Here is a 23,572-nt window from a genome sequence, read left to right on the forward strand (position 1 = left end):
TTTTCAAACTAATTCCCCATATTTGTCAGCTAAAAACACCTGATCAAAAAATCTTTTGTTTAAAAGATTTGGGGAAAGTAAAAATCAAAAAGAGAAACATTATAGCAGGATTCTTTCCAAAGCATTTTCTGCACGTGCATCACAAAATCTCATCATTAAACTAATTAAATACTGGTTTTTATGTGTCAGTTTAGGACTGGTAAGATCCCAGCCTTATTGGGACTAAAGAGTTCTGTTTTTAAATTTACATATCTACCTTACAGTCTAAAACATGCTATTAGCCAATGTCATTAATAATTTTTACACTATTAGTGATCACAAAATTATTCCTAATCAGTCCTGTTTTTAATTCAATATAAAGAAGAGGTTTTTTTTTTTTTTTCATTATTTTGGGTGAGACTCTTGTAAATAGTGCATGGTTCATTTGTGCTCTGAGAATTTTCAAAACAAGGTGAGAACCTTGCATTTTAAAATTTTAAATTTTAAACCACTATATACCGTTTTGGTTTTTTTTGTTTTGTTTTGTTTTGTTGTTGTTTTTTGTTTTTTCCTTATTCTGGAGAACTCTTGAGATGTGCACGATTCTATTTGTACAAATGGTTTCGTTTGGCTCCCACATGCAGTGCGAGTCTGAAAAGCTCCGTCATGAACATCCAAAGAGGACAAGCCACGTCTGGGGTAGGATAGATACAGTAAGAGCACAGAAGGCTTTGCAACTCAGAGAGCCTCATTTCCTTCTCTGTCTTCAGTTTATTGGCTAAAGTTTTCTAATCTGTTCTCTGGGATTTTACATTGAAGAGCTCCCTTACAGACACTGTCAGCATGAAATGCAGTATTTTTGTGTTCAAGAGCTCTCGTGGCCGAACAAGCAATTTCATGAAAACTAGGGCCACTTGCGGCCCAGAGCCCACTCTGTTGACCTTTTTTGAACAGAAGCTAAAGGGGACTCACCAAGGAAGGGGAGAGCTCAGCCTCAGGCTTCAGCAGCAGCACGCTTTGGTCCACAGCTCTCAGGCCACAGAGGGACTGAGGAGAAGCTGTAACCCGCATATGGGTTTGTGAGGCTGGAAGACTTTGGGATGGGCTGAAACTCAGGTGCACCTGAAGGAAGGAAAATCAAGCTTTAGCAGGGGTTGGGTTCCTGCCTTGCAGCCCTGAAACCTGCCACATGGAGTCACTCGGGAACTCAGCAGATACATGTGTTTTTCCAGATTATGAATACTGTCAGAAGCATAACTGAGCTTCGTTGTTTCCCCTTTCTCCCCTGGGATTGATTTACGAAAACAGGAAATGTATCAGTCAAACTCCAAAGCAACAAATGCCAATTTCAGCTCCCTAAAATCGTGCGAATGGATCATTTTCGGTGTGCTTGCACGTGTATGTGACTGAGATGCAATGCACACACGTGTGCAGGTGTATGTACCCATGCACCAAGCGGAGGCCAGAGGAGGGTGTGGGTGCCCTGCTGCCACACAGTACCTTATTCTCTTGAGAATGTCCCTGGAACTAAACTGGTAGCAGGCAAGTCCCAGCAATTCTCCGGCCTCTAACCTCCACATCACTGGGGTTATAGAACCCTGTGGTCACGCCTGGCTTTTACATGAGTGCTGGAATCAGAATTCAGTGCCAGCAGTGCTATTACCCACTGAGCCATCTCTGCTGCCCTGAAGTTACACTTCCTCCCTCTCTCTCCACCTCCCCTTCTTTTTCCTCTCCCCTCCCCATCTTCCCCTCCCTATCTGACCCCCTCCATCTCTGACTCTCTGTCTCTGTCCCTATCCCTGTCCCTGTCCTTGTCCCTGCCCCTCTCTTCCTCCCACCCTTCTTTCCTCCCTCCCTCCCCCGGCCCCCATCTTTCTGTGTATCTCTCTCTGGTGAGGTTTTTTTGAGACAATGAGGTTTTTCTTTTGTTTTGGTTTGGTTTGGTTTTTGTTTCTGTGGGGTGTGTGTGTGTGTGTGTGTGTGTGTGTGTGTGTGTGTGTGTGTTTTGTTAGGTGTGCAGTCCTGCCTATCTTGGAACTCACTCTGTTGAACAGGTTGGCTTCAAACTTAGAGATCTGCCTGCCTCCTGTATGCTGGAAGAAAAGGGTTACAACACTAACACCTAACAAGTTTACTCATTTTAAAGGACTTTTTCATGAAGAAATGTATACATGGGGTAGAAAAATCAATATTCTAATTGGAAATATGTCTACTTCTGCCTTTCTGTCTGGCTATTGATCATCTATCATTCATCTTCATCTCTCAATGCTTCCTATTTCATTTCAGTGAGTGAAACAAATTGGTTTGCAGTGAAAGGGGCCGAGAAAGCAGATCAGAGGCAAAGTTAAGTACTCTGGACCAAGCAAAGCATAGATGCTCACCAGCAGACATAGTTTCAATGGCCTAATGTGAAGAGGTACTGAAGGTCTATGATGCTACACACAGTTAATAGCAAGCATCTTAGGTTCTGATCACACACATAGAAAATAATAATGAAAAACTGGAGGGAAATAAAGGCACCAACAATTGATAGGCCTGGATCACCTGACTGGATTACATGACTGAGATCATGGGACATTAAAAATCTATGAGATGACTCAGTGGGTAAAGGCACCTGCTGGCAAGTCTGTGGACCTGAGCTTGACCTCTCAGACTCAAGAAGGAAAGTACATGTGAGATGATGTCACAGGGGAGGCAGGTACAAGTTAGAATGAGGCTTGTCATTGGATGAGAAGGAAGGATGGGTGGGAGAAAAGTTTGAGAGAAGGGGAGGAGACTGGAATGTAAAGGAGGAAGAGACAGAGGAAGGAGAAGAATCTGCAACAGAAAGAGAATATAGAGGCTGATGTTAAGATTCCACTCTGTGTATTTACAGGTTGTTATGAATATTCTCAAGGGATGGATGTGTACAGGGATCTTTATGTTTAGGTGGACAATTATATCTTTTCCGTTGGATCAGAGGTTATTGTGTCGTGTATTCTTTCATGTGCAGATTTAAGTGTAAGGGAGCGTAAGGCAGCTAGTCTAGGCTGCCAGAGTTGGGATGTGTGCTTCTGGCAAGATTTCTAGCAGATATCTTGGGGCACAGCGGTGCTGGATCTAGCAGGGTAAAAGACAGCATTTTATTTTGTATATTTTTACAACAACAAGTATGGGTTTCTAAAACTCTTTCTGCCACATGTGTTCATTCACATGTGCATGTGCATATGCAGGTAAATACAGCACAACGTAAGCTCCACAAGGTGAAAGTCGTTCCTAAGGATTTGGTTCTCCTCTCTCGCTCTCCACCTCCTTGCTTCCTTTCTCTTAAACCTCTGACCATGTGTGTGGTTTGTGAACTCAAATGTGGCACTCTGGTACTGTTCGCGTCTTTGCCACTGAGGCACACACCAGTGACTGGGTTTAGCATATTGATCTGAAATCTGTGTCTTTAAGACTCCCCCCTTTTTAAAGAAATTTAGGAAATAAATCCCTTACTTCATGACGAAGACATTTTTCAACTTGAAACTTTACAGAATCTGCAATCACTTCTCCATCAGGCAAGATGGTGTAGATGAGCATTTTAGCCATGGGAACCATGCTGAACTCCACAGGGATCTCCAAGGCGAAGTTGCCTTGTACTGGAGCTGGAGGGAATGGGAAGAGATGGTTGTGGGTCAGAATACTGACAGGAAAACACAAATAACTGGACACAGGGATTTGGAAGACTGTCTAGATGTGGGAGGCGTCTTCCTGTCCTGCGGTTAGTTGTTTGCTAATGATCTCAGGAGGGTATCTCAAAGGAAATCTCCCACCAGGATGTTAACTGTCAAAGTTATATTGGTTATTGATAGCCAATCATATACTAACCTCATATCTCTTTTATACCTCGGCATCCCAAACACGATGTTAGATCTTCCCGTTATAAACAGGATGAGAGAAACTTGGCTTATGTCCCTTTTATTATTCAGATAAAAGAAAGAATGATAAGGGAAAATCCTGGTACTCGGGGAGCTGAAAATTAATAATCACCTGAGAGGAGCCAGACACGTTTGCTAGAACAGGCATTGCTTTGTACTGAACTGGTTTTCAATGCAATGTTCACAGTATTTACTTCTCTTCAGAGAACTTTGTGCGTTTTGAAGTCTCACTTATTGTTTCTGGTGACCCTGAGGGGACTCATAAAACTTCTCACGATCGATGCTCTGATTCCCTCTTAGTGTTTGTTGAAGAACTGACTGCATATCTTATTGAACAGCTGAATAGTTTTTATAACTGATCAATGACAAGGAAGCCCCCTTTCGGTGAATTTGTTGAGTATCCACTGAGTATCAACCACTTCTAGAAATTACTTGAAAGTTATCTCTGACTGCATGGAGCACACAGGTTTACATCTAGAACATGCTATTAGTCAGTGTCAATAATAATTTTGAAGCTATTAGAGTGATCATATAACTATTCCTAACCAGTCCTGGTTTTAATTCAATATGAAGAAGAGTTTTACTGTCCTTATCTTGGGTGAGACGCCTGTAAACAGTGCATGGTTTCAATTGTGCTCCCTGCAGCTGACATGGCCATGAAGGGAGATGAATAATAGAAGGTAAATTATAGAAAATGTGTTTGCATGTGGTAAGTGCTCTTTGGGAAGGGAAGGATGACCAGAACAGAGCATCGAGGTTACCAGGATTCAGTGGAGACTTGGGATTTTAAGGAGTGGGTGGAAGAGGCCCGATTAAGGGAGTGACAAGTGAGTCAAGTTTCAGTAGAACTGAGCAAATATCAGGAGATGACAGGGTGACTTGACTCAGAAGTCACAGCAGCTATGGTTTCCTGCCCAAGACCTTCACAACAGCCAGCCCATCAATATTCCAGCATGGAAGGGGAGGGGTTTGTGAAGACCCACTCTTAACTAAGGAGCTAACACAGTTGATGGCTGCTGAGAGGAGGAAGAGTCAGATCTCTTCAATGATGCAGCTCATGGTAGACTGCCCATGTTTCAGGGACTTGCCCAATACTACGTCATGTATGGGTAGCACTCACTGAATTCAATAGGGTAGGGGGAAAAAGACATAAAATAGCACAGGGGCCTGGTGAGGAAGGCAGGGAGGAGTCAGAGAGGGGAGATTAGTGGAGAGAGGTTATAATTAAAGTACATTGGAAAAATGAATGTAAGTTTCAAAGAATACATAAATTATCTTTAAGAGTAAAAATAAAGGGCTGGAGAGAGAGTTCAGAAGTTAAGATCACTTAATGTTCTTCAAGTTTGAATCCCAGCACCCACACCAGGGTGCTCAGATCTCTGTAATTCTGGCTCTGGCTGCAGGATGCCAGGGGACCTGATGCCTCTAGCTTTCAGAGCACCTATATTGACATGCCAATAGTTACCCAAAGCACTTCACACATAATTTAAAAATAATAGAAATGAATCAAAATACATGAAAAATATTGTATCCAGAATGGGAAGGACAAAGTCTACAGATTATTACTACTTTTTTGGATAGACACTAAGATAACTCCTTTGCCATGTTGAGGATAATCTGCATGTGAGTGCACAGTTTCTGCACATGGGTCATATCTCTCAGTACATTGTGTACTCAGGTGTTACTTATTCACAATAGATATTTCACCAAGTGGAAGGATACTCAGTTTGGGACTCTGGGACTTTTCCCCTGAAGGTCATGGTATGAGTAATAACTCACATTAGAGGGCAGAGCCATGAGATCCTACTGTGGAGAATGTTTACGGAGACACACAAACATGATGGCACTGCTAGTTGCTCAGTCATAAGGTTCCATGGTGAGTATGTGGACACTCAGTTGGAGAAATGTTTCAGTGTGAGGAAACACTTACATTCTCCTGGCTCCACTTGATGAGTGTGGTTTCCAGTCTGGAGGATGCTGCCCTGGGCCATGACCTACAATGGAAAGTAATTTCCAAACTTACATCTGTGTTTTGCAAGGCTTTCTTCTAACTGTGCTAGAAGAAATAGATGAATTTATTGTATTCCAGGCAGAAATACCCAGCCTAGATCTCAATGAGTCAGGAGAGACATAGTCTTTTCTTTTCTCTTTTTCTTTCTTTTCTTTTCTTTTTTTTTCCAACTTGGACCCAGAACTCACCAGGTAGTGGAAAACAATCTGTGGCAGCACTCCCAAGACCTGCCCCTTCAGAATAAAATGCGCCTGAACTGTGTGGCTCTGGTTGCAGGGCAAGACGCCAGCTTCTGTGTCAAGGTAGATGTAGCTCTTGCTGAGGGAGTAAACAGCATAGGCCGTATGATGTGCCTCTGCGTGTCTCTCTGCTGTGCAAGAGGAATGGATGCATGAATTTTCCTCCTTGTGGTAGACCTGGAGAAACAAGAAAATACTATGCCGTAGACTGCCTAGGCAGAATCTCTCTTCTGTGATGAATCAGCAGATTTTCCCATCTCTTTTAATGACTGAATATTTTGTATACCTTAATAAAAAGGGAGGGGAATTTCATCAAATGAATTGATGTCTAACACCCTAAATTTTCAGAATTGAGGCAAATATTTACACCAGGGAAGAGTGAAAAGGGAAATGAATTTTTTTATAAGACAAAGGAAGCATTTTTGTGTATCTAACACATAATGAAAAATGTTTTATGTATATGAATTTTAGTGCATAATGAATGTATGAATTAATGGGCTGATGAGAACCTTTTCATATATTAATATAAAGTATTCTGAGTATACTCATCTACTTTACTACCCAATCCTATGTTTCGTGCTGGCTTCCTTCTTCTTTAGTAGAACCTTTCTCCTTCCACTGTGTTCTTTCCCTACATTCTGCATATGGGGGAAATTTCTCCTGGCTTATACTTTTCTCTTAAATTGACAGTTTCTAAATCCAAGCATCTCTCTATAGACAAGATAATCTTCTTATAATTATCTGAGTAAAATCATGAGTAAATGTGCATGTATTTCCAATTTTCTCTATTCACCCATGTAAGGTGGGCTTTTCCACCCATGCCCAAGTTCATGAAATAATGATTCTAAGACTGGATTATTATGAATAATTGTCTAGTCCAAAACCTTGGCTCCTCCCGTTAGGTCAAAATTTAATTGTCCTGTTTATTCTATTCTGTTGGTTACCTCTCCTCAGTTTGGGGTGAATCTCCCATGCCTGACTTTATCCCAGAAATCTTCTCTGTACCAGAATTTCGACCTCCCTGTTTCCTTCCTAAGGTAATAGGCCAACAGCATTTTATTGACAGATGATGCTTCCATACATTGCATAAGAGTATCTGTAAACACTCATCCATCACTAGGCATTAAAGTTGGCTCCATTGCTCAAATTGTGTTGAGAACTGCTGAGATTGCCATGGGGATGTAGGTCTCTATCATATGTTAGCTTTGATTCGTATGGGCATGCATATGTCTGTGGCATGCCTGCACTATACACTGCTTTCATTTTGGGTTTTTGTAGAAGCTCTGAGTTTCATGGTCATACTAATTTACCTTCTGACCAACTGTGCATATAAGTTCCCTTGTTCTCATAACTTTGCCAATATTTGCTTTCCTGATGATAGCCATTTTGATGGGTGAGATGAACTTTCAACATAGTGTTAGCCTGCATTTTATTGGGACCCAAGTGTGGTGAGCATCTTTGCATGTGTTTCCTGACCATTTGTATTTAGTGTCTTGAAAATAGATGATTTGTTGGATCTACTGAGATGACCATGTGATTTTTAACTCTTAACTCTGTTTATATGCTATTTCAGAGTTATCAGCTTACAAATGTGAAACCACCCATGCATTCTTAGTATGAAATTAGTTTGATCATGGTACATAATTTGTTTAATGTGTGGTTGAATTTGGCATGAAAGAATTTCAATGCAGACTTTCCTTTAAAGTCCATTGACTAAATTAGTCTGAAGGTTTCTTGTCACTGTTTGCTCACCTAGTTGTGGTCTCTGGGTTATTCTAGATTCATAGAATGGCTTAGGAGGCATTCCTTATTTTGAGTCTTTATACAATAATATTTCTTTTTTGAAGTTTGGTTCAGTTCAGCAATGAGTTCTTCCCAGTCTCAGATCTTGTTTTTCTGGGTCCTTTTAGTTATTTCTTCAGTTCTGTTTCTCATTGCTGTTCCATTTAGGTTTTTTTTAACATCCTTTTGGCTCACTTTTGGTACAATATAAATATACAATAATTCATTTGTCTCTACTGGATTTTCTAATTTATTGGAATGAAAGCTTTCAGATTATTCTCAAAGAACCCCATGGATTTTATAATATGTTCTATGATACTTACTCTAATTTGCTAATTTGGGTTTTAACTCTCTTTGGGTTTAGATAAAGGTTAATCAATTTCATTTATATTTGTGTTTTCAGAATCATCACTGGACCTTGTTACTGATCCCTTTCGTCCCCATCATTACTTTCAGCAATATTTATTACTTCCTTCCTTTCACTAATTTGCATTTTTACTGCTCTAGGTAACACTTTGAGGTGCAGCATAAGGCTATTTATTTGATAGCTATCTTATTATTTAGTGTAGGGGTTTACTATACATACACCTCTTAGAATTTCATTCCCTGAAGACTGTAAAAATTCTGGTGTGTTTTATTGAACCTAGAAATTAAAAAACCAGACTTCTGATACTGCCAACGTTTCAGTGATCACTGTCAAGAATATTATTTGGTATAAATACATGTGTATGCTCTCTAGTTTGTCTCATTATTTATTTGTAATTATAGTGTTTTTATCATGATAACATGATTTAAATTATTTGAACTGGTTAACATTTATGACCTAAAATGAGATCTATCTTAAAGAAGTCCCCATCAGTTGCTGATGGGAATGTGTATCTCATTACTGTTGGATATCGCATTCTGTAGGTGCATGTTAAGGCAGTGTGACTCAAGGTGCAATTTAACCTGAGATTTCTTGGTACGAATGATACATCTATCAATGCACACTATATGTGAAGTTACTTATACAATAATTTGCATTTATACCTATTTGTCCTTTTACTCTAGTTGTGTTTGTTTTTTATGAAAATCTTTGAACCAACTTTTGGGGGATACACATTTACATGTGTATGTTCTTGATGAATTATTTACTTTTTAGAATGCAGTGGTGTTATCTTATATTGGCTTGAAATCCTATTGTCAGATATGGGCGTAGTAATTAATTCTTATTTTAGAGGTTCATTTAGTTGAACTATAATTTTTCTTTCATTCAGTTCAGTCTCTGTGCTATCTTTTTTATTTGGTGAGTTTCTTGTAAACAGCAAATAGTTGGATGTCATTTTAAAATCTATTCTGCTCATTTTTGTTTTGAATGCAGAGATGTACATTGGTATTTATTTACACTTAGTATTGAATGCTACAGTACTACATTTAATTTTTTTTTATTGACTTGAGTATTTCTTATATACATTTCGAGTGTTATTCCCTTTCCTGGTTTCCAGGCAAACATCCCCCTAATCCTTCCCCCCCTCCCCTTCTTCATGGGTGTTCCCCTCCCCACCCTCCCCCCTTGCCGCCCTCCCCCCAACAGTCTAGTTCACTGGGGATTCAGTCTTAGCAGGACCCAGGGCTTCCCCTTCCACTGGTGCTCTTACTAGGATATTCATTGCTACCTATGAGGTCAGAGTCCAGGGTCAGTCCATGTATAGTCTTTAGGTAGTGGCTTAGTCCCTGGAAGCTCTGGTTGCTTGGTGTTGTTGTACATGTGGGGTCTCGAGCCCCTTCAAGCTCTTCCAGTTCTTTCTCTGATTCCTTCAACGGGGGTCCTATTCTCAGGTCAGTGGTTTGCTGCTGGCATTTGCCTCTGTATTTGCTGTATTCTGGCTGTTTCTCTCAGGAGCGATCTACATCCGGCTCCTGTCGGTCTGCACTTCTTTGCTTCATCCATCTTGTCTAATTGGGTGGCTGTATATGTATGGGCCACATGTGGGGCAGGCTCTGAATGGGTGTTCCTTCTGTGTCTGTTTTAATCTTTGCCTCTCTATTCCCTGCCAAGGGTATTCTTCTTCCCCTTTTAAAGAAGGAGTGAAGCATTCACATTTTGATCATCCGTCTTGAGTTTCATTTGTTCTAGGCATCTAGGGTAATTCAAGCGTTTGGGCTAATAGCCACTTATCAATGAGTGCATACCATGTATGTCTTTCTGTGATTGGGATACCTCACTCAGAATGATGTTTTCCAGTTCCAACCATTTGCCTACGAATTTCATAAAGTCATTGTTTTTGATAGCTGAGTAATATTCCATTGTGTAGATGTACCACATTTTCTGTATCCATTCCTCTGTTGAAGGGCATCTGGGATCTTTCCAGCTTCTGGCTATTATAAATAAGGCTGCGATGAACATAGTGGAGCACATGTCTTTTTTATATCTTGGGGCATCTTTTGGGTATATTCCCAAGAGAGGTATAGCTGGATCCTCAGGCAGTTCAATGTCCAATTTTCTGAGGAACCTCCAGACTGATTTCCAGAATGGTTGTACCAGTCTGCAATCCCACCAACAATGGAGGAGTGTTCCTCTTTCTCTGCATCCTCGCCAGCATCTGCTGTCACCTGAGCTTTTGATCTTAGCCATTCTCAGTGGTGTGAGGTGAAATCTCAGGGTTGTTTTGATTTGCATTTCCCTTATGACTAAAGATGTTGAACATTTCTTTAGGTTTTTCTCAGCCATTTGTCATTCCTCAGCTGTGAATTCTTTGTTTAGCTCTGAACACCATTTTTAAATAGGGTTATTTGTCTCCCTGCGGTCTAACTTCTTGAGTTCTTTGTATATTTTGGATATAAGGCCTCTATCTGTTGTAGGATTGGTAAAGATCTTTTCCCAATCTGTTGGTTGCCGTTTTGTCCTAACCACAGTGTCCTTTGCCTTACAGAAGCTTTGCAGTTTTATGAGATCCCATTTGTCGATTCTTGATCTTAGAGCATAAGCCATTGGTGTTTACATTTAATTTTTTGATGGTTACATTAAGTTTATCTAGAAGAACGGAGCTGACAGAATGAAGATATACTAGTCTTTATACTTAAATTAACCCATGAATTTATTCACAGCATGACTAGAGGCTGACCTAAATCTCTCCATCAGAGCCTTGTTGCAGAGGTGATTCTACATCTTGCCAAGTTGAAGTTAATATTACCATCATACTGGTTTTGAATAGTCTCTGTTATTTTCTTCCTCCTTTGTTCATCTTGAAATTTCTTAGCTTAATAAACTGATAATTTTTTCTTATTTACCTTTCTGTGATAGATTTATTCTTTCTAAGCTCTGACAATTGTATATTTTCTCATTTTTCTGTGAGTACTATTTCTTGAACTATTTTCTACGATGCTGGTATGATAGTCATGAGTGGCTTTAATTTACTCAACTTATTTTAAAGTATTATTTATTTTATTTTAGCTTGAATGAATGCTTCTTCAGCATGCATGTATGTGCACCATTTATATACCAGATGCCTGAAGAGGTCAGAAGAGGACATTGTACCCCTGAAACTGGAGTGATGGATGGTTATAAGCTACCACGTGGGTTCTGAGAACTGAGCCTAGGGCCTCTCAAGGTTATCAAGAGCTTAGCACCTTTTTACTACTTCTTCAGGTCTGTATTGGGTCTCATCTCATCAATTACCCTTCAATTTTACAGGACAACTTCATCTGAATAGTAAAGTTGGTTGCCAGCTTTTGTTTTGTTTTATCCATTTATTTACTTATTTTCAACTTTTATTGCATCATCCCAGGGTACTGGCCTTTAAAGCTTCTGTGGCTAGGACTGTTGTTACTTTAATAGTTTGTCTTTGTAAGTGAGCTGGACCTTCTCTCTTGCCGCATTTAGTAATCTTTTTATTGTTGTTTCTGTATTCTTGGCATTTTAATTGAGGAGTTCTTTTCTACTTGTCTGTCATTCTAAATGTGTCCTGTACTGTCATGTCTGTATCTTTTCTCAGGTTGGGGAATGTTCTGTTCGTCCACTGAGTGGGTTTTCCATGACACTTGCTTGCATGTTACACTCTGTGCAATGCCCACACCTTCATACCTTGTCTCTTAACTGAGTTCTAGAGGCCTTGAGAGTTGGGGCCATGATTTTTTAGTTTTTTGTTGCCACTCATTAAGTGTTATAATAATTTTTCATTATCTGTAACTCCTGATATTTTTCTTCTATTATATCTAGTCCATAAGTGAAACCTTCTACTTTGTTTTATTTACCTTATTTTTTATATTTCCATTTTTTAAAAAAATTTATAAAAATTGTGGGGGCAATATCTGTAGTCTCTTCTTTACTCCACTTGGCAGTCTATGTGACTGTGTGTGTATGTCTGTGTGTGTGTGTATCTGTGTGTGTGTTAGGTGTTGTATATGTATCCAATTTTGTTATTAATAATTTTAAAAATTAGAACTATGAAATTATTTGTGTAACATTTCATGTGCTTCTATAGCTTTGAGTGCAGTTATTGAAAAAATAAGAGTTTGGGATAAGTTATGTTTTTTCATATTTCTTCTATTTTGATGTTGCAATTTATACATCTCTAGTGATGGCTATAGAACACCTGCTATTATAAGGACATTTTTATCATGAGTGGCCCTTTTTCAAAGGCTTTAACTCCAAAAAAAACCCCAAGAACATTGAGATTTCAATATATCCATCAACAACAAAGCAAATCACATGTATGGATGTAATTAAAAAACAATTAAAAATAGCCACTCGACCCCAATTTCCAATGCATAGAGAGTGGAAAACACAATGTATGTTAAATGTTAAGTCAAAAAATAGAGGTAAACGTTATTACTCAAGCAGCAGTAAAGGAAGTCTGAGAAAAAGATAAAAAAGGATTAAGGTCAGAGAGAAAGGAAACAAGGATGAAGAAGGAGAAAGAAAATCAGGGAAGAACACAAGAGGAGTCTGCACTCCGTTATGTGGATGTGGAAGGAAGACTCTTGGGAGCTGAAGTATAAGAGTAGGGGAGTAGCAATTTGGGGGATGGAGGGATCACTGGGAGAGGAGGATTAAATGACAAAATGTATGAAATGCCATAATGAAGCCTGATAGTTTCTACCCTAAGTAAAGAACAAAACAAAACATTGACATGTCAAATTCAAAGGAAGAGAAAGAGAAGATTGGAAAATCTGAAATAGGATCATGAAGAAAAAAAAAGAAAACAAATTTTCATCACTTAGGAAGACATGGCTCTTTCCCTAAGGATCCATTTCTAGGGTCACCAGGAATCCGAGGAGAAGACTAGACAGTAGTGAGTGAGCCTTGTGCAATCTGGGACGCAGTGAAGCCGCTCAAGGCAGATGGGCAATCAGAGGGATGAGCTCACCTGCCTAAGCCATTAACTGAGCTAAGACAATGTCTGCTGTCCTACAGGACTGACTTCTGGTCACTGAGTCTATGTATGTGTTTCTGTGGGGAAGATGTTAAATAATGACAAAGTGAGCTACATGTGATTGAATGGAGCCAAATTAACCAATTCTGATGGAGTTTCTCCTTACAAGAGAAGAACCCTCTCAGTCGACGTGTGCATGTGTGACTGCATGGACAGGTGTTGTGGTGGAGGACTGGAGATAATAATGTTTGGTATCTTATCCTGTATGTGACTCCGAACCAAAACTATCTGAGTAATGTGACACTGGCTGGCCTCCAAATGAGTGCCACACTGCTCTTTCCCTCCTCCATCGAAATGCACACTCCACCCTATCTCTAGGGTCCATCTGCTGTTTGCAAAGGGACATGTTTTTCAGCTTCTTTCTATAAGATAGATTACGAGTTCCACCATTTCAATTTGCAGCCAGAGATGTGTGAGTCACAGCTGGAATTCCTGTCCCCACAGGGGTTCTCAGAGAGGTACATGCTGAGACAGCTAGGGAAAAGGCTATTGGGACTTAGAGATGTAAGGCCTCAGGGTCTTCAGAGACCTCTCCTGGAAAGTCAGATAGTGAGCTTCTCTTCGAATGGCTCCCCTTTGTGACATAACTGACTAAGCTATGATATACAGGGGGAACTCTGTCTAGTTCCTCCTGACAGCAGATTGCAGATCTGTAGAGTTTTCTGATTTCCAAATTGCATTTCTAGAAATTGTTGAGTCTCTCTCTCTCTCTCTCTCTCTCTCTCTCTCTCTCTCTCTCTCTCTCTCTCTCTCTCTCCTCTCCGCCCCGAACCCCCTTTCTGTGCATCTAAAGCAGGAACTAGCGTAATGTCAGTCACATTCAGTTACACAACAAGTATCTCTTGTTTGTGAAAAGGGGCACAACATATTTGGGTAATGAATTTGAGAATACACAACAAATATCCTTGACTAGGTAGAAAAAAATGGACTTTTAATCATTTTTGCTTGAAGGTCCCAACTTGACTTATTTAAAACACACAGTAAAAGAGACTATGAAAAATGCTGTGTTTAAAATGTGTTCACAATATATGCTCATACTTTTATAAATGGTCAGCAACTTTTTATGTTTTGCCTTAAAATAAGGGTTTGGCATAGAATTTTATTCATTAAACTAAACATTATTAATTTCAAACTATTGCAAAGTCTCACCTTGTATCTTATGTCCTCCTCATTTCTGACTTACTTTGATATTCAGGATATATCGTGAGATGCCGCTGGTATCTATGGAGAACTTGGCCAAGCCATGCTGATCAGTGGTAGTAGCATTGGTGAAGCCAGCTCCTTGTGCTTTGATGAAGACCTGCTGATTTGGGATAGGATCTCCCTTGATATTCACTAGGCGGACCTAAATTGAACAAGGAAGAAAAGTATAGTCTAGGCATGGGTATATGACACGGTAGAGAAACCCCTGTTTCAGTATTATACAAAGACTCCAAAGATGCAGCCACTAATTCAGTCTGCAAAAATTAGTTTCTGAAAATCTATACCTGCAGAAGTAGCTATGCTGTGAAAGTACAGAGAATGAAGGTATCATACTCTTAATTTCATAACAGATGCTTTTAGATGCTTCCTATTTTCCTATTATTCACAAGGGACCATCAATGAGCCCATCCTGTAAAACACTGCAAGTATATGCTCTGACACAACAAGTACTTGCAGTGTTTTACAGGATGAAAAGAACAACGCGTGAGGGAGCAGAGGCTACCAGTGAGCATGGGTGTGTTATGAATATGTAGCTCATGTTGCTTCACCATTGAAACACGGTGATACTCTGGGGTTTAAGGTTTTCAGGCGCAGCAGTTATAAACGAAAACTCTGCTGCATAGGTTTTAAATTTGGAGCCTCTCGATAAACTTTCCTAGTCTTCACTTTAGTTCTGGGAATTGAACTCGTGTGCTTGGCCATGTGAAATACAAACTCCACCACTAAGCTGCGCTTCTAGTCTTGCAACCCATGATGTCAGAAACGCTGGACATCGGCAGAACAGCCTTGAAGCACCTTTTACAGCTCTGCCACCTATGAACCACAAAGCACCTTACCTTCACAAAGAATGGGATCCCATGTCTGAAGTGGGAATCTGCTTTCAGAAATAGGAATTTGTTTCTGGTTCTTTTGACTTCAATTCTTCCAGATCCACTGAACTCTGACCCTGAGGAAGAAATTAGTGATGACATTGAAGGCCCAAGCTGGCTAGAGAGTTGCTTGCTTTCTGCATTCTCAGAACTACCATCTCGATGTGAAAAGGTATCAGTTTTCACAGCGCCGTCTTCTATATTCTTACTCACATACCTGTCCCTTCTTCTGTAACAGTTGCATTCACATGGAAAGCCTGGCGCACTTTGAGGTAATTTTCCTTCAATCGGAACTCAGTGATGTTCACTTCTTGTGTGCTGCAGCCGTTGTTGTCTAGCTGATATTTAAGATAAAAGCAAGGTGACATGGCACACTGGTCATGTTGATGGTCTACTGAAACCCACACACAAGGGCTGCTATCAGAAAGAGAGTGCTAGTGCATGGTCTTCTGGTTCTAAGCCTGGGACTCAGCTTAAACACTGTGGTGCTGTGTGATCATGACCAGTCACAATACTGCCTTGGCTTGGTCATCCATAAACACAGTGATTGTATTCTAAGTATCCACTTACTACTTAATACATCTATTAAGGAATATTAAGTATAATACAATATCACAATTATAACATGCAGAACACTTAACTTACATGCCATTAGAACTTAATAATTACTTTCTATTATTAAAATAGCAACCACAGGCACGGATGTAGCTCAATGGTACTTTTTACTAGCGGACATGAACCAGATGGCTTGATACCTAGTGGCAGCAAGTAAAGGGAAATCCATTTCCAGAATGAAATGGTGCTTAGAAGCTGCCGTTCTGTGGTTCGGTGAATGAGAAAAGCCATCATAAGTAAGAATTGACATCATTCTGAACTGTGAAAGATAAGAGTCGCCAGGATCATTATTTTGTTCTTAATTAAAGTTTAGTTTCGCAGCTTATTTTTTGTACCATTTTCATTGTTACAATTATTGTTGACATACTAGTATACTTTACTTCATTTAAATTGCATTGCTCTAACAACTTTGGTTTTCTGCTGTTGTGGCAGTTTGTCTGGATCCCTTTCTCCTTTCTGGGCTGCCTTGTCTGTCCAGCCTCAATAGAAGATGTGCCTAGTCTTACTGAAACTTGGTATGCCAAGGCTGGTTGATATGCATGGGAAGCCATCCCTTTTCTGAGGAGAAAGGGAGTACGGGTGAGAGGAGGTGAGGAGGAGGGACTGGAAGGTGAGGAAGGAGGGGAAGCTGTGAACAGGATATAGAATAAATAAATAATTTAATAGAAAAATGAAATACAGTAAACACGAACAAGCAGGGAAACATGACATGTACAAAGGGGCACAGCTCTTCACTAACTGAATCCTAGGATATGCAAATTGTCCTAATGCTGGATAAATAATAGTGTAGTCTTGGAAATGACTGATGATCTCACAGAGGATTTAAGCATGCAGAGAAAGATCTGAGTGCTATCAATTCAGAACAAGACTGAGAAAATCAGCAACAGACATGATGTTTAATAAAATATAAATATCATCCAATAGTCATTGGAATGAACACTTAATTATCAACAGTAACTCTAAGTATAAATGATTTTAAGTCTTTAATTAAGAGACACAGGCTAGATCCTTTGCTGCAGAAATGTGAGTGGAAGCAACTGGAGCACGAGCTTAGAGCGAGATACCAAGAGTTATAAAAAATGGCAGGCAAGCCATCCATGGGGGAAATTGCCAGCTTCAATAAGGCCAAGCTGGAGAAAACCGAAGAGCATGAGAAGAACACCAGCCAACCAAAGAGACCATTCAACAGGAAAAGAGGAGTAAAATTTCCTAGAAGCCTAGGAGGATTTCTCCACCTCACCTCATCATTTCTGAGACCCCTTTCTGATGGGGAAGATGGACAGACACAAGCCACAAGCTGCACTGTGAACCCACCCAGGCACTCAGTTTGCCCTGTGATGTAAAAAATTATCTATATGATTGATGAAAATAAAACACACCTTGTGGCAAAAAAAATAAAAGGCTAGCTAATTAGACTCCAAAGAACACACACACATCAAAAATGAAAGGGTAGGAAGGGAAGGATCAAGAAAATCCAAGTTGAGAAGAAACAGAAATATCAATACTTATATCCGATAGAATTGACTAGTCCAAATAGTTACAAGAAATAAAATAGTCACTACCTATCAGTGAAAGGAATACCTCCCCCCAATTACTGAGTAAACATGTCAGTGCATCACATTTCATAATAGAAACACTACTAAGCAAAGATAGATGGGCCCTGGTACAATAATAATGGGTGATCTTACTACTACACACTCATTAAACTGATCATCTTGCCAAATAATAATAATTGTTAGGGTGTTGTGTAGAAATTTCATCTGAATTTAATCTTTCCGTCTGGAAGGAGGCTACTGAGACTCAGGACATAAACAAGACTTATAAAGCTCAGGACATAGACAACTGAGAAGGTTCAAGAAGTTCCTACACTGAAAAAATTGTAAAGCTATAAACATGATAACCAAATTCACTTCCACCAAACCAGCTCTACTGAGAATATTGAAAGGACAGGAACATTGAAAGAAGAGGGGAAGAAGCAAAGCTAACAGACTACAGAAAGAAAACAAATGAAACTATAATTACGGAAACATAAAATAGGATTAAACACAAATAGCACCAAAAGTAAAATGACAGCAATCAACACGCACCTTTCGGTGATAACTTTAAATATTAATGGCCTCAATTCTCCAATCAAAAGGCATAGGATACTTGAATGGTTTAAGAAACAAAATTAGTCTTTTTGTTGTTTCAAGAAACTCACTTTATCTTCAAAGATAAACACCACTTTGAGTGAAGGGATTGGAAAATTATTCAAAGCAAATAACTAGAAAGCAGGCAGGCATTGCTATTACAATATCTGAACAAACTGATTTCAAGGAAAAATTAATTAGATGAGATAAAGAGGGACACTTTATTCTGATAAAGTGAAAAATTAACTGAAAGACACTACAATTCTAAACATAGATGAACCAAGGTCTAGCACACACACTTGCATAAAAAGCAAACCACGTGAATTCAAGACACAGATGAAACACAATTCAGTGGTTATAGTTGATTTCTGCACCCTAATTTCTCCAATAGGGCATCTGGACAAAAAAATAAAGGCAGAATCATCAGAATTAAATAGAATCAATTTATCATTTGGCTCTAACAGATATTTATAGAACATTTCACTGAAACACTAAAGTATAATTATTCTGTGAAGTAGTGAAAGGAATTTTCTCTACAATAGATGATGAAGTGAGAAAGAAACCAAATCTGAAAAATACAGGAAAATTAAAAAATCCCTGTGAACCCTATTTGACCACAATGCAACAGAGCTTAAAATCAACAGCACAAGGAGTTAAAAAATCACATGCATTCATGAAAATCAAACAACACACTACCTAATAATGAGTGAATCAAAGAACTCAAGAAAAAAATTTAAATCCAGGAATTAAATGAAAATAAAAACATGACACAAAAGTCTATTGAATGTATTCAAAGCAAGAGATACATAACTAGCTCTGAGTGCTGCTTAAAAGAAGGAAAAGATTTAACACAAATAAATGGCTTGATATACATCAAGGATTCAGAAAAAAAAGAAAGATCAATCAAATTCTGTATTGGCAGATAGTAAGAAATAATAAAAACCAGAGCAGAAACTAGTGGAGCAGAAAGAAAGAATACAAAGAAGGAGACAGTTATTTAAGAAGATAAGATCAAGACTAATCTTGGGAACAATTAACCAAACGAAAGAAAGAAAATTACCCAAATCAATAGAATCAGAAATGTGCAGGGTAATATTACACAGACATTATAAAGATTTGGACTATTGTAAGGGAATACTTCAAAACCTATACTGAATTAATTTAGAAAACTTAAAAGTGGACAGATTTCTACATTCATCCAAAATACAAATGTTAAACTAAGAAGAAATGGATAACTTCAACAGTCACATGGACTCTGTAGAGAGCAGCCTACCACTGCCATTTTCCTTAACCAATGTAGTCCTTTACTGTATCTAAAATCTTGTCCTTACAGATGCATGTGGGTCTCACCTCATCAAAGAACCTTATTTTTCAAGAGATGGAGACCTTTATAGAGATGCACAACCCATCAGAATGCAGAATTGCCTAGGATTACCCATCCCCAACAATGCATCTCCAACATAACCCTACATTGAAGGATCAGGGAAAATCATGGAACGAGAGTCAGAAGATTGTAAAAGACCAGAATGCCTGTTGCAAAAATAGTGTCTTTCAGATACAACAGGGAGAGACACCCATAAAAATCTCAACAATGTGGTTGCCCAAAGAAGATATAAATAATGGTAAAACAAGTTAACCTGCCAATGTGGTGGAAAGGGGAAATTTCACAAACCCCACTCCTAGATCGAGAGCTACAGGTAACTAATAGCTGCTGAGAATGACTAAGATAAAGGTAAAAGTCTGTGGGAGTCAGGAGTCGCTTGGCTCTACAGACAACATTTGGGTAAAATACAAATGGCATCTCCCAAAACAATGGGTTTTATTGACCTGACCAAGAAACTGCTCAGGATAAAAGTCTAGAAAGAAAGAATCTGTAATAGTTCAGGTGTGGCATTGTGTCCTCTGTTGAGGAGAGAAACTTATGTGTTTAACATTCCTGTTTTCTCTAATGGTTATCGGTGAGCACAAGAGTCTCATGCCCTACCTATCTTGTACATTGTGGGTGAGGCTACAACCTAGTACAGCCACTACCCAAGTCAATCTAGAAGATCCTCCGAAAACGAGAGGTCAAGGGACCATATGATCCACTGTCAGGAATCTGCAAAAGGAGTCTATGTCAGCATACTAAAATGTGTTCCCATGCATGACGTGCCATTTGCATGAATCATAGGCAAGAGAGTCCACCAGATAAACTGATAATCAAAACCAAATAGAATGTTAGGGATAAGCAACACCCCACGAGCAAACTTGAGCCTCGAGACTACAGGTAAGACCAACTTTTCTGCTGCAAGTGACCTGATTGGTGGCCTCGGAACACACAGAGGCAAAATTCCTCTAGGACCAGACACTTGCGGTTTTTAGCGGGAGCCCCAATCCCGTGCTCCCTGCCTCCAGCTCACTGCTCCCAAACCCTGTGGGAAAGAGAGCTCACGGCCGGGACAGGTGGGCACTCCTGACACTGCAGAGCGGAAGAGATCACCAACACTGCCAACCCCTGCCCACATCCCTGGCTCAAGAGGAAACTGTATATGGCCTCTGGGTTACCTTGGATAAGGGCACAGCAGCAGCAAGTCCACTGCATCTGAGACACCACCAGAATCTGAAGGGACAGACCAAATAAACAGTTCTCTGCAACCAAATCCCATGGGAGGGAGAGCTAAATCTTCAGAGAGGCAGACACGCCTGGGAAACCAGAAGAGACTACACTCTGCCCACATCTCTGACTCCAGAGAAAAACACCAAACGCCATCTGGGACCCTGGTGCACGGAAGCTCCCGGAAAGGGCGGGTCAGGACCTCGTGGTTGGCACCCTCACAGACAGCTCATAAGCAACACCCCACGAGCAAACTTGAGCCTCGGGACCACAGGTAAAACAAACCTTCCTGCTCCAAGCGACCTGCCTGGTGAACTCAAGACACAGGCCCACAGGAACAGCTGAAGAACTGTAGATAGGAAAAACTACACGCCCGAAAGCAGAACACTCTGTTCACATAACTGGCTGAAAGAAAACAGGAAAAGAGGTCTACAGCACTCCTGACACACAGGCTTATAGGACAGTCTAGCCACTGTCAGAAATAGCAGAACAAAGTAACACCAGAGATAATCTGATGGCGAGAGGCAAGCACAGGAACCCAAGCAACAGAAACCAAGACTACGTGGCATCATCGGAGCCCAATTCTCACACCAAAGCAAACACGGAATATCCAAACACACCAGAAAAGCAAGATCTAGTTTCAAAATCATTTTTGATCATGATGCTGGAGGACTTCAAGAAAGACATGAAGAACTCCCTTAGAGAAACACAGGAAAACATAAATAAACAAGTAGAAGCCTACAGAGAGGTATCACAAAAATCCCTGAAAGAATTCCAGGAAAAGATAAATAAACAAGTAGAAGCCTATACAGAGGAATCACAAAAATCCCTGAAAGAATTCCAGGAAACACAATCAAACAATTGAAGGAATTAAAAATGGAAATAGAAGCAATCAAGAAAGAACACATGGAAACAACCCTGGATATAGAGAACCAAAGGAAGAGACAAGGAGCCATAGATACAAGGATCACCAACAGAATACAAGAGATAGAAGAGAGAAACTCAGGAGCAGAAGATTCCATAATAATCATCGACTCAACTGTCAAAGATAATGTAAAGCGGAAAAGGCTACTGATCCAAAACATATTGGAAATCCAGGACTCAATGAGAAGACCAAACCTAAGGATAATAGGTATAGAAGAGTGAAGACTCCCAGCTCAAAGGACCAGTAAATATCTTCAACAAAATCATAGAAGAACTTCCCTAACCTAAAAAAAGAGATACCCATAGGCATACAAGAAGCCTACAGAACTCCAAATAGATTAGACCAGAAAAGAAACGCCTCCCGACACATAATAGTCAAAACACCAAATGCACAAAACAAAGAAAGAATACTAAAAGTAGTAAGGGAAAAAGGTCAAGTAACATATAAAGGCAGACCTATCAGAATCATACCAGACTTTTCGCCAGAGACTATGAAAGCCAGAAGATCCTGGACAGATGTCATACAGACCCTAAGAGAACACAAAGGCCAGCCCAGGTTGCTGTATTCTGCAAAACTCTCAATTAACATATATGGAGAAACCAAGATATTCCAAGGCAAAACCAAATTTACACACTATCTTTCTACAAATCCAGCACTACAAAGGATAATAAATGATAAAGCCCAACATAAGGAGGCAAGCTACACCCTAGAAAAAGCAAGAAACTAATCGTCTTGGCAACGAAACAAAGAGAAGAAAAGCACACAAACATAACCTCACATCCAAATATGAATATAAAAGGAAGCAATAATCACTATTCCTTAATATCTCTCAACATCAATGGTCTCAACTCCCCAATAAAAAGACATAGATTAAAAAACTGCATACGCAATGAGGACCCTGCATTCTGCTACCGACAGGAAACACACCTCAGAGACAAAGACAGACACTACCTCAGAGTGAAAGGCTGGAAAACAACTTTCCAAGCAAATGGTCTGAAGAAGCAAGCTGGAGTAGCCATTCTAATATCAAATACATTCAATTTTCAACTAAAAGTCATGAAAAACGACAAGGAAAGACACTTCATATTCATCAAAGGAAAAATCCACCAAGATGAACTCTCAATCCTAAATATCTATGCCCCAATTACAAGGGCACCTACATATGTTAAAAAAAAACCTTACTAAAGCTCAAAACACACATTGAACCTCACACAATAATAGTAGGAGACTTCAACACCACACTCTCATCAATGGACAGATCATGGAAACAGAAATTAAACAGAGACGTAGACAGACTAAGTGAAGTCATGAACCAAATAGACTTAACAAATATTGATAGAACATTCTATCCTAAAACAAAAGGGTATAAATTCTTCTCAGCTCCCATAGTACTTTCTCCAAAATTGACCATATAATTGGTCAAAAAACGGGTCTCAACAGGTACAGAAAGATAGAAATAATCCCATGCGTGCTATCGGACCACCACAGCCTAAAACTGGTCTTCAATAACAATAAGGGAAGAATGCCCACATATACATAGAAATTGAACAATGCTCTACTCAATGATAACCTGGTCAAGGAAGAAGATAGACTGCAGGGAAACAAATAACCCTATTAAAAATGGGGTTCAGAGCTAAACAAAGAATTCACAGCTGAGGAATGACGAATGGCTGAGAAACACCTAAAGAAATGTTCAACATCTTTAGTCATAAGGGAAATGCAAATCAAAACAACCCTGAGATTTCACCTCACACCACTGAGAATGGCTAAGATCAAAAGCACAGGTGACAGTAGATGCTGGCGAGGATGCAGAGAAAGCGGAACACTCCTCCATTGTTGGTGGGATTGCAGACTGGTACAACCATTCTGAAAATCAGTCTGGAGGTTCCTCAGAAAATTGGACATTGAACT

At 39.6% G+C, this 23,572-nt stretch overlaps 1 protein-coding gene and 1 pseudogene across 6 annotated transcripts in view; one reads left to right on the plus strand and one right to left on the minus strand.

Moving 5' to 3' along the window:
• Positions 1–23,572, minus strand: part of Mug6 (murinoglobulin 6) — an 86,838-nt gene that overhangs the window by 50,449 nt on the left and 12,817 nt on the right. For all 6 annotated transcript variants that reach the window (XM_087656979.1, XM_087656980.1, NM_001271376.1 and 3 more), the window contains 7 exon segments: positions 15,617–15,737; positions 15,367–15,476; positions 14,511–14,672; positions 6,081–6,308; positions 5,812–5,875; positions 3,460–3,608; positions 952–1,101 (listed from right to left, as the gene is read on the minus strand). In XM_087656979.1, the coding sequence (XP_087513105.1) occupies positions 952–1,101; positions 3,460–3,608; positions 5,812–5,875; positions 6,081–6,308; positions 14,511–14,672; positions 15,367–15,476; positions 15,617–15,737 (984 nt within the window).
• LOC134486840 (thymosin beta-10-like) lies at positions 17,094–17,227 on the plus strand (annotated as a pseudogene).

The sequence above is a fragment of the Rattus norvegicus genome, chromosome 4 (genome assembly GCF_021556685.1).
Source record: "Rattus norvegicus strain SHRSP/BbbUtx chromosome 4, alternate assembly SHRSP_T2T, whole genome shotgun sequence".
Taxonomy (NCBI): domain Eukaryota; kingdom Metazoa; phylum Chordata; class Mammalia; order Rodentia; family Muridae; genus Rattus; species Rattus norvegicus.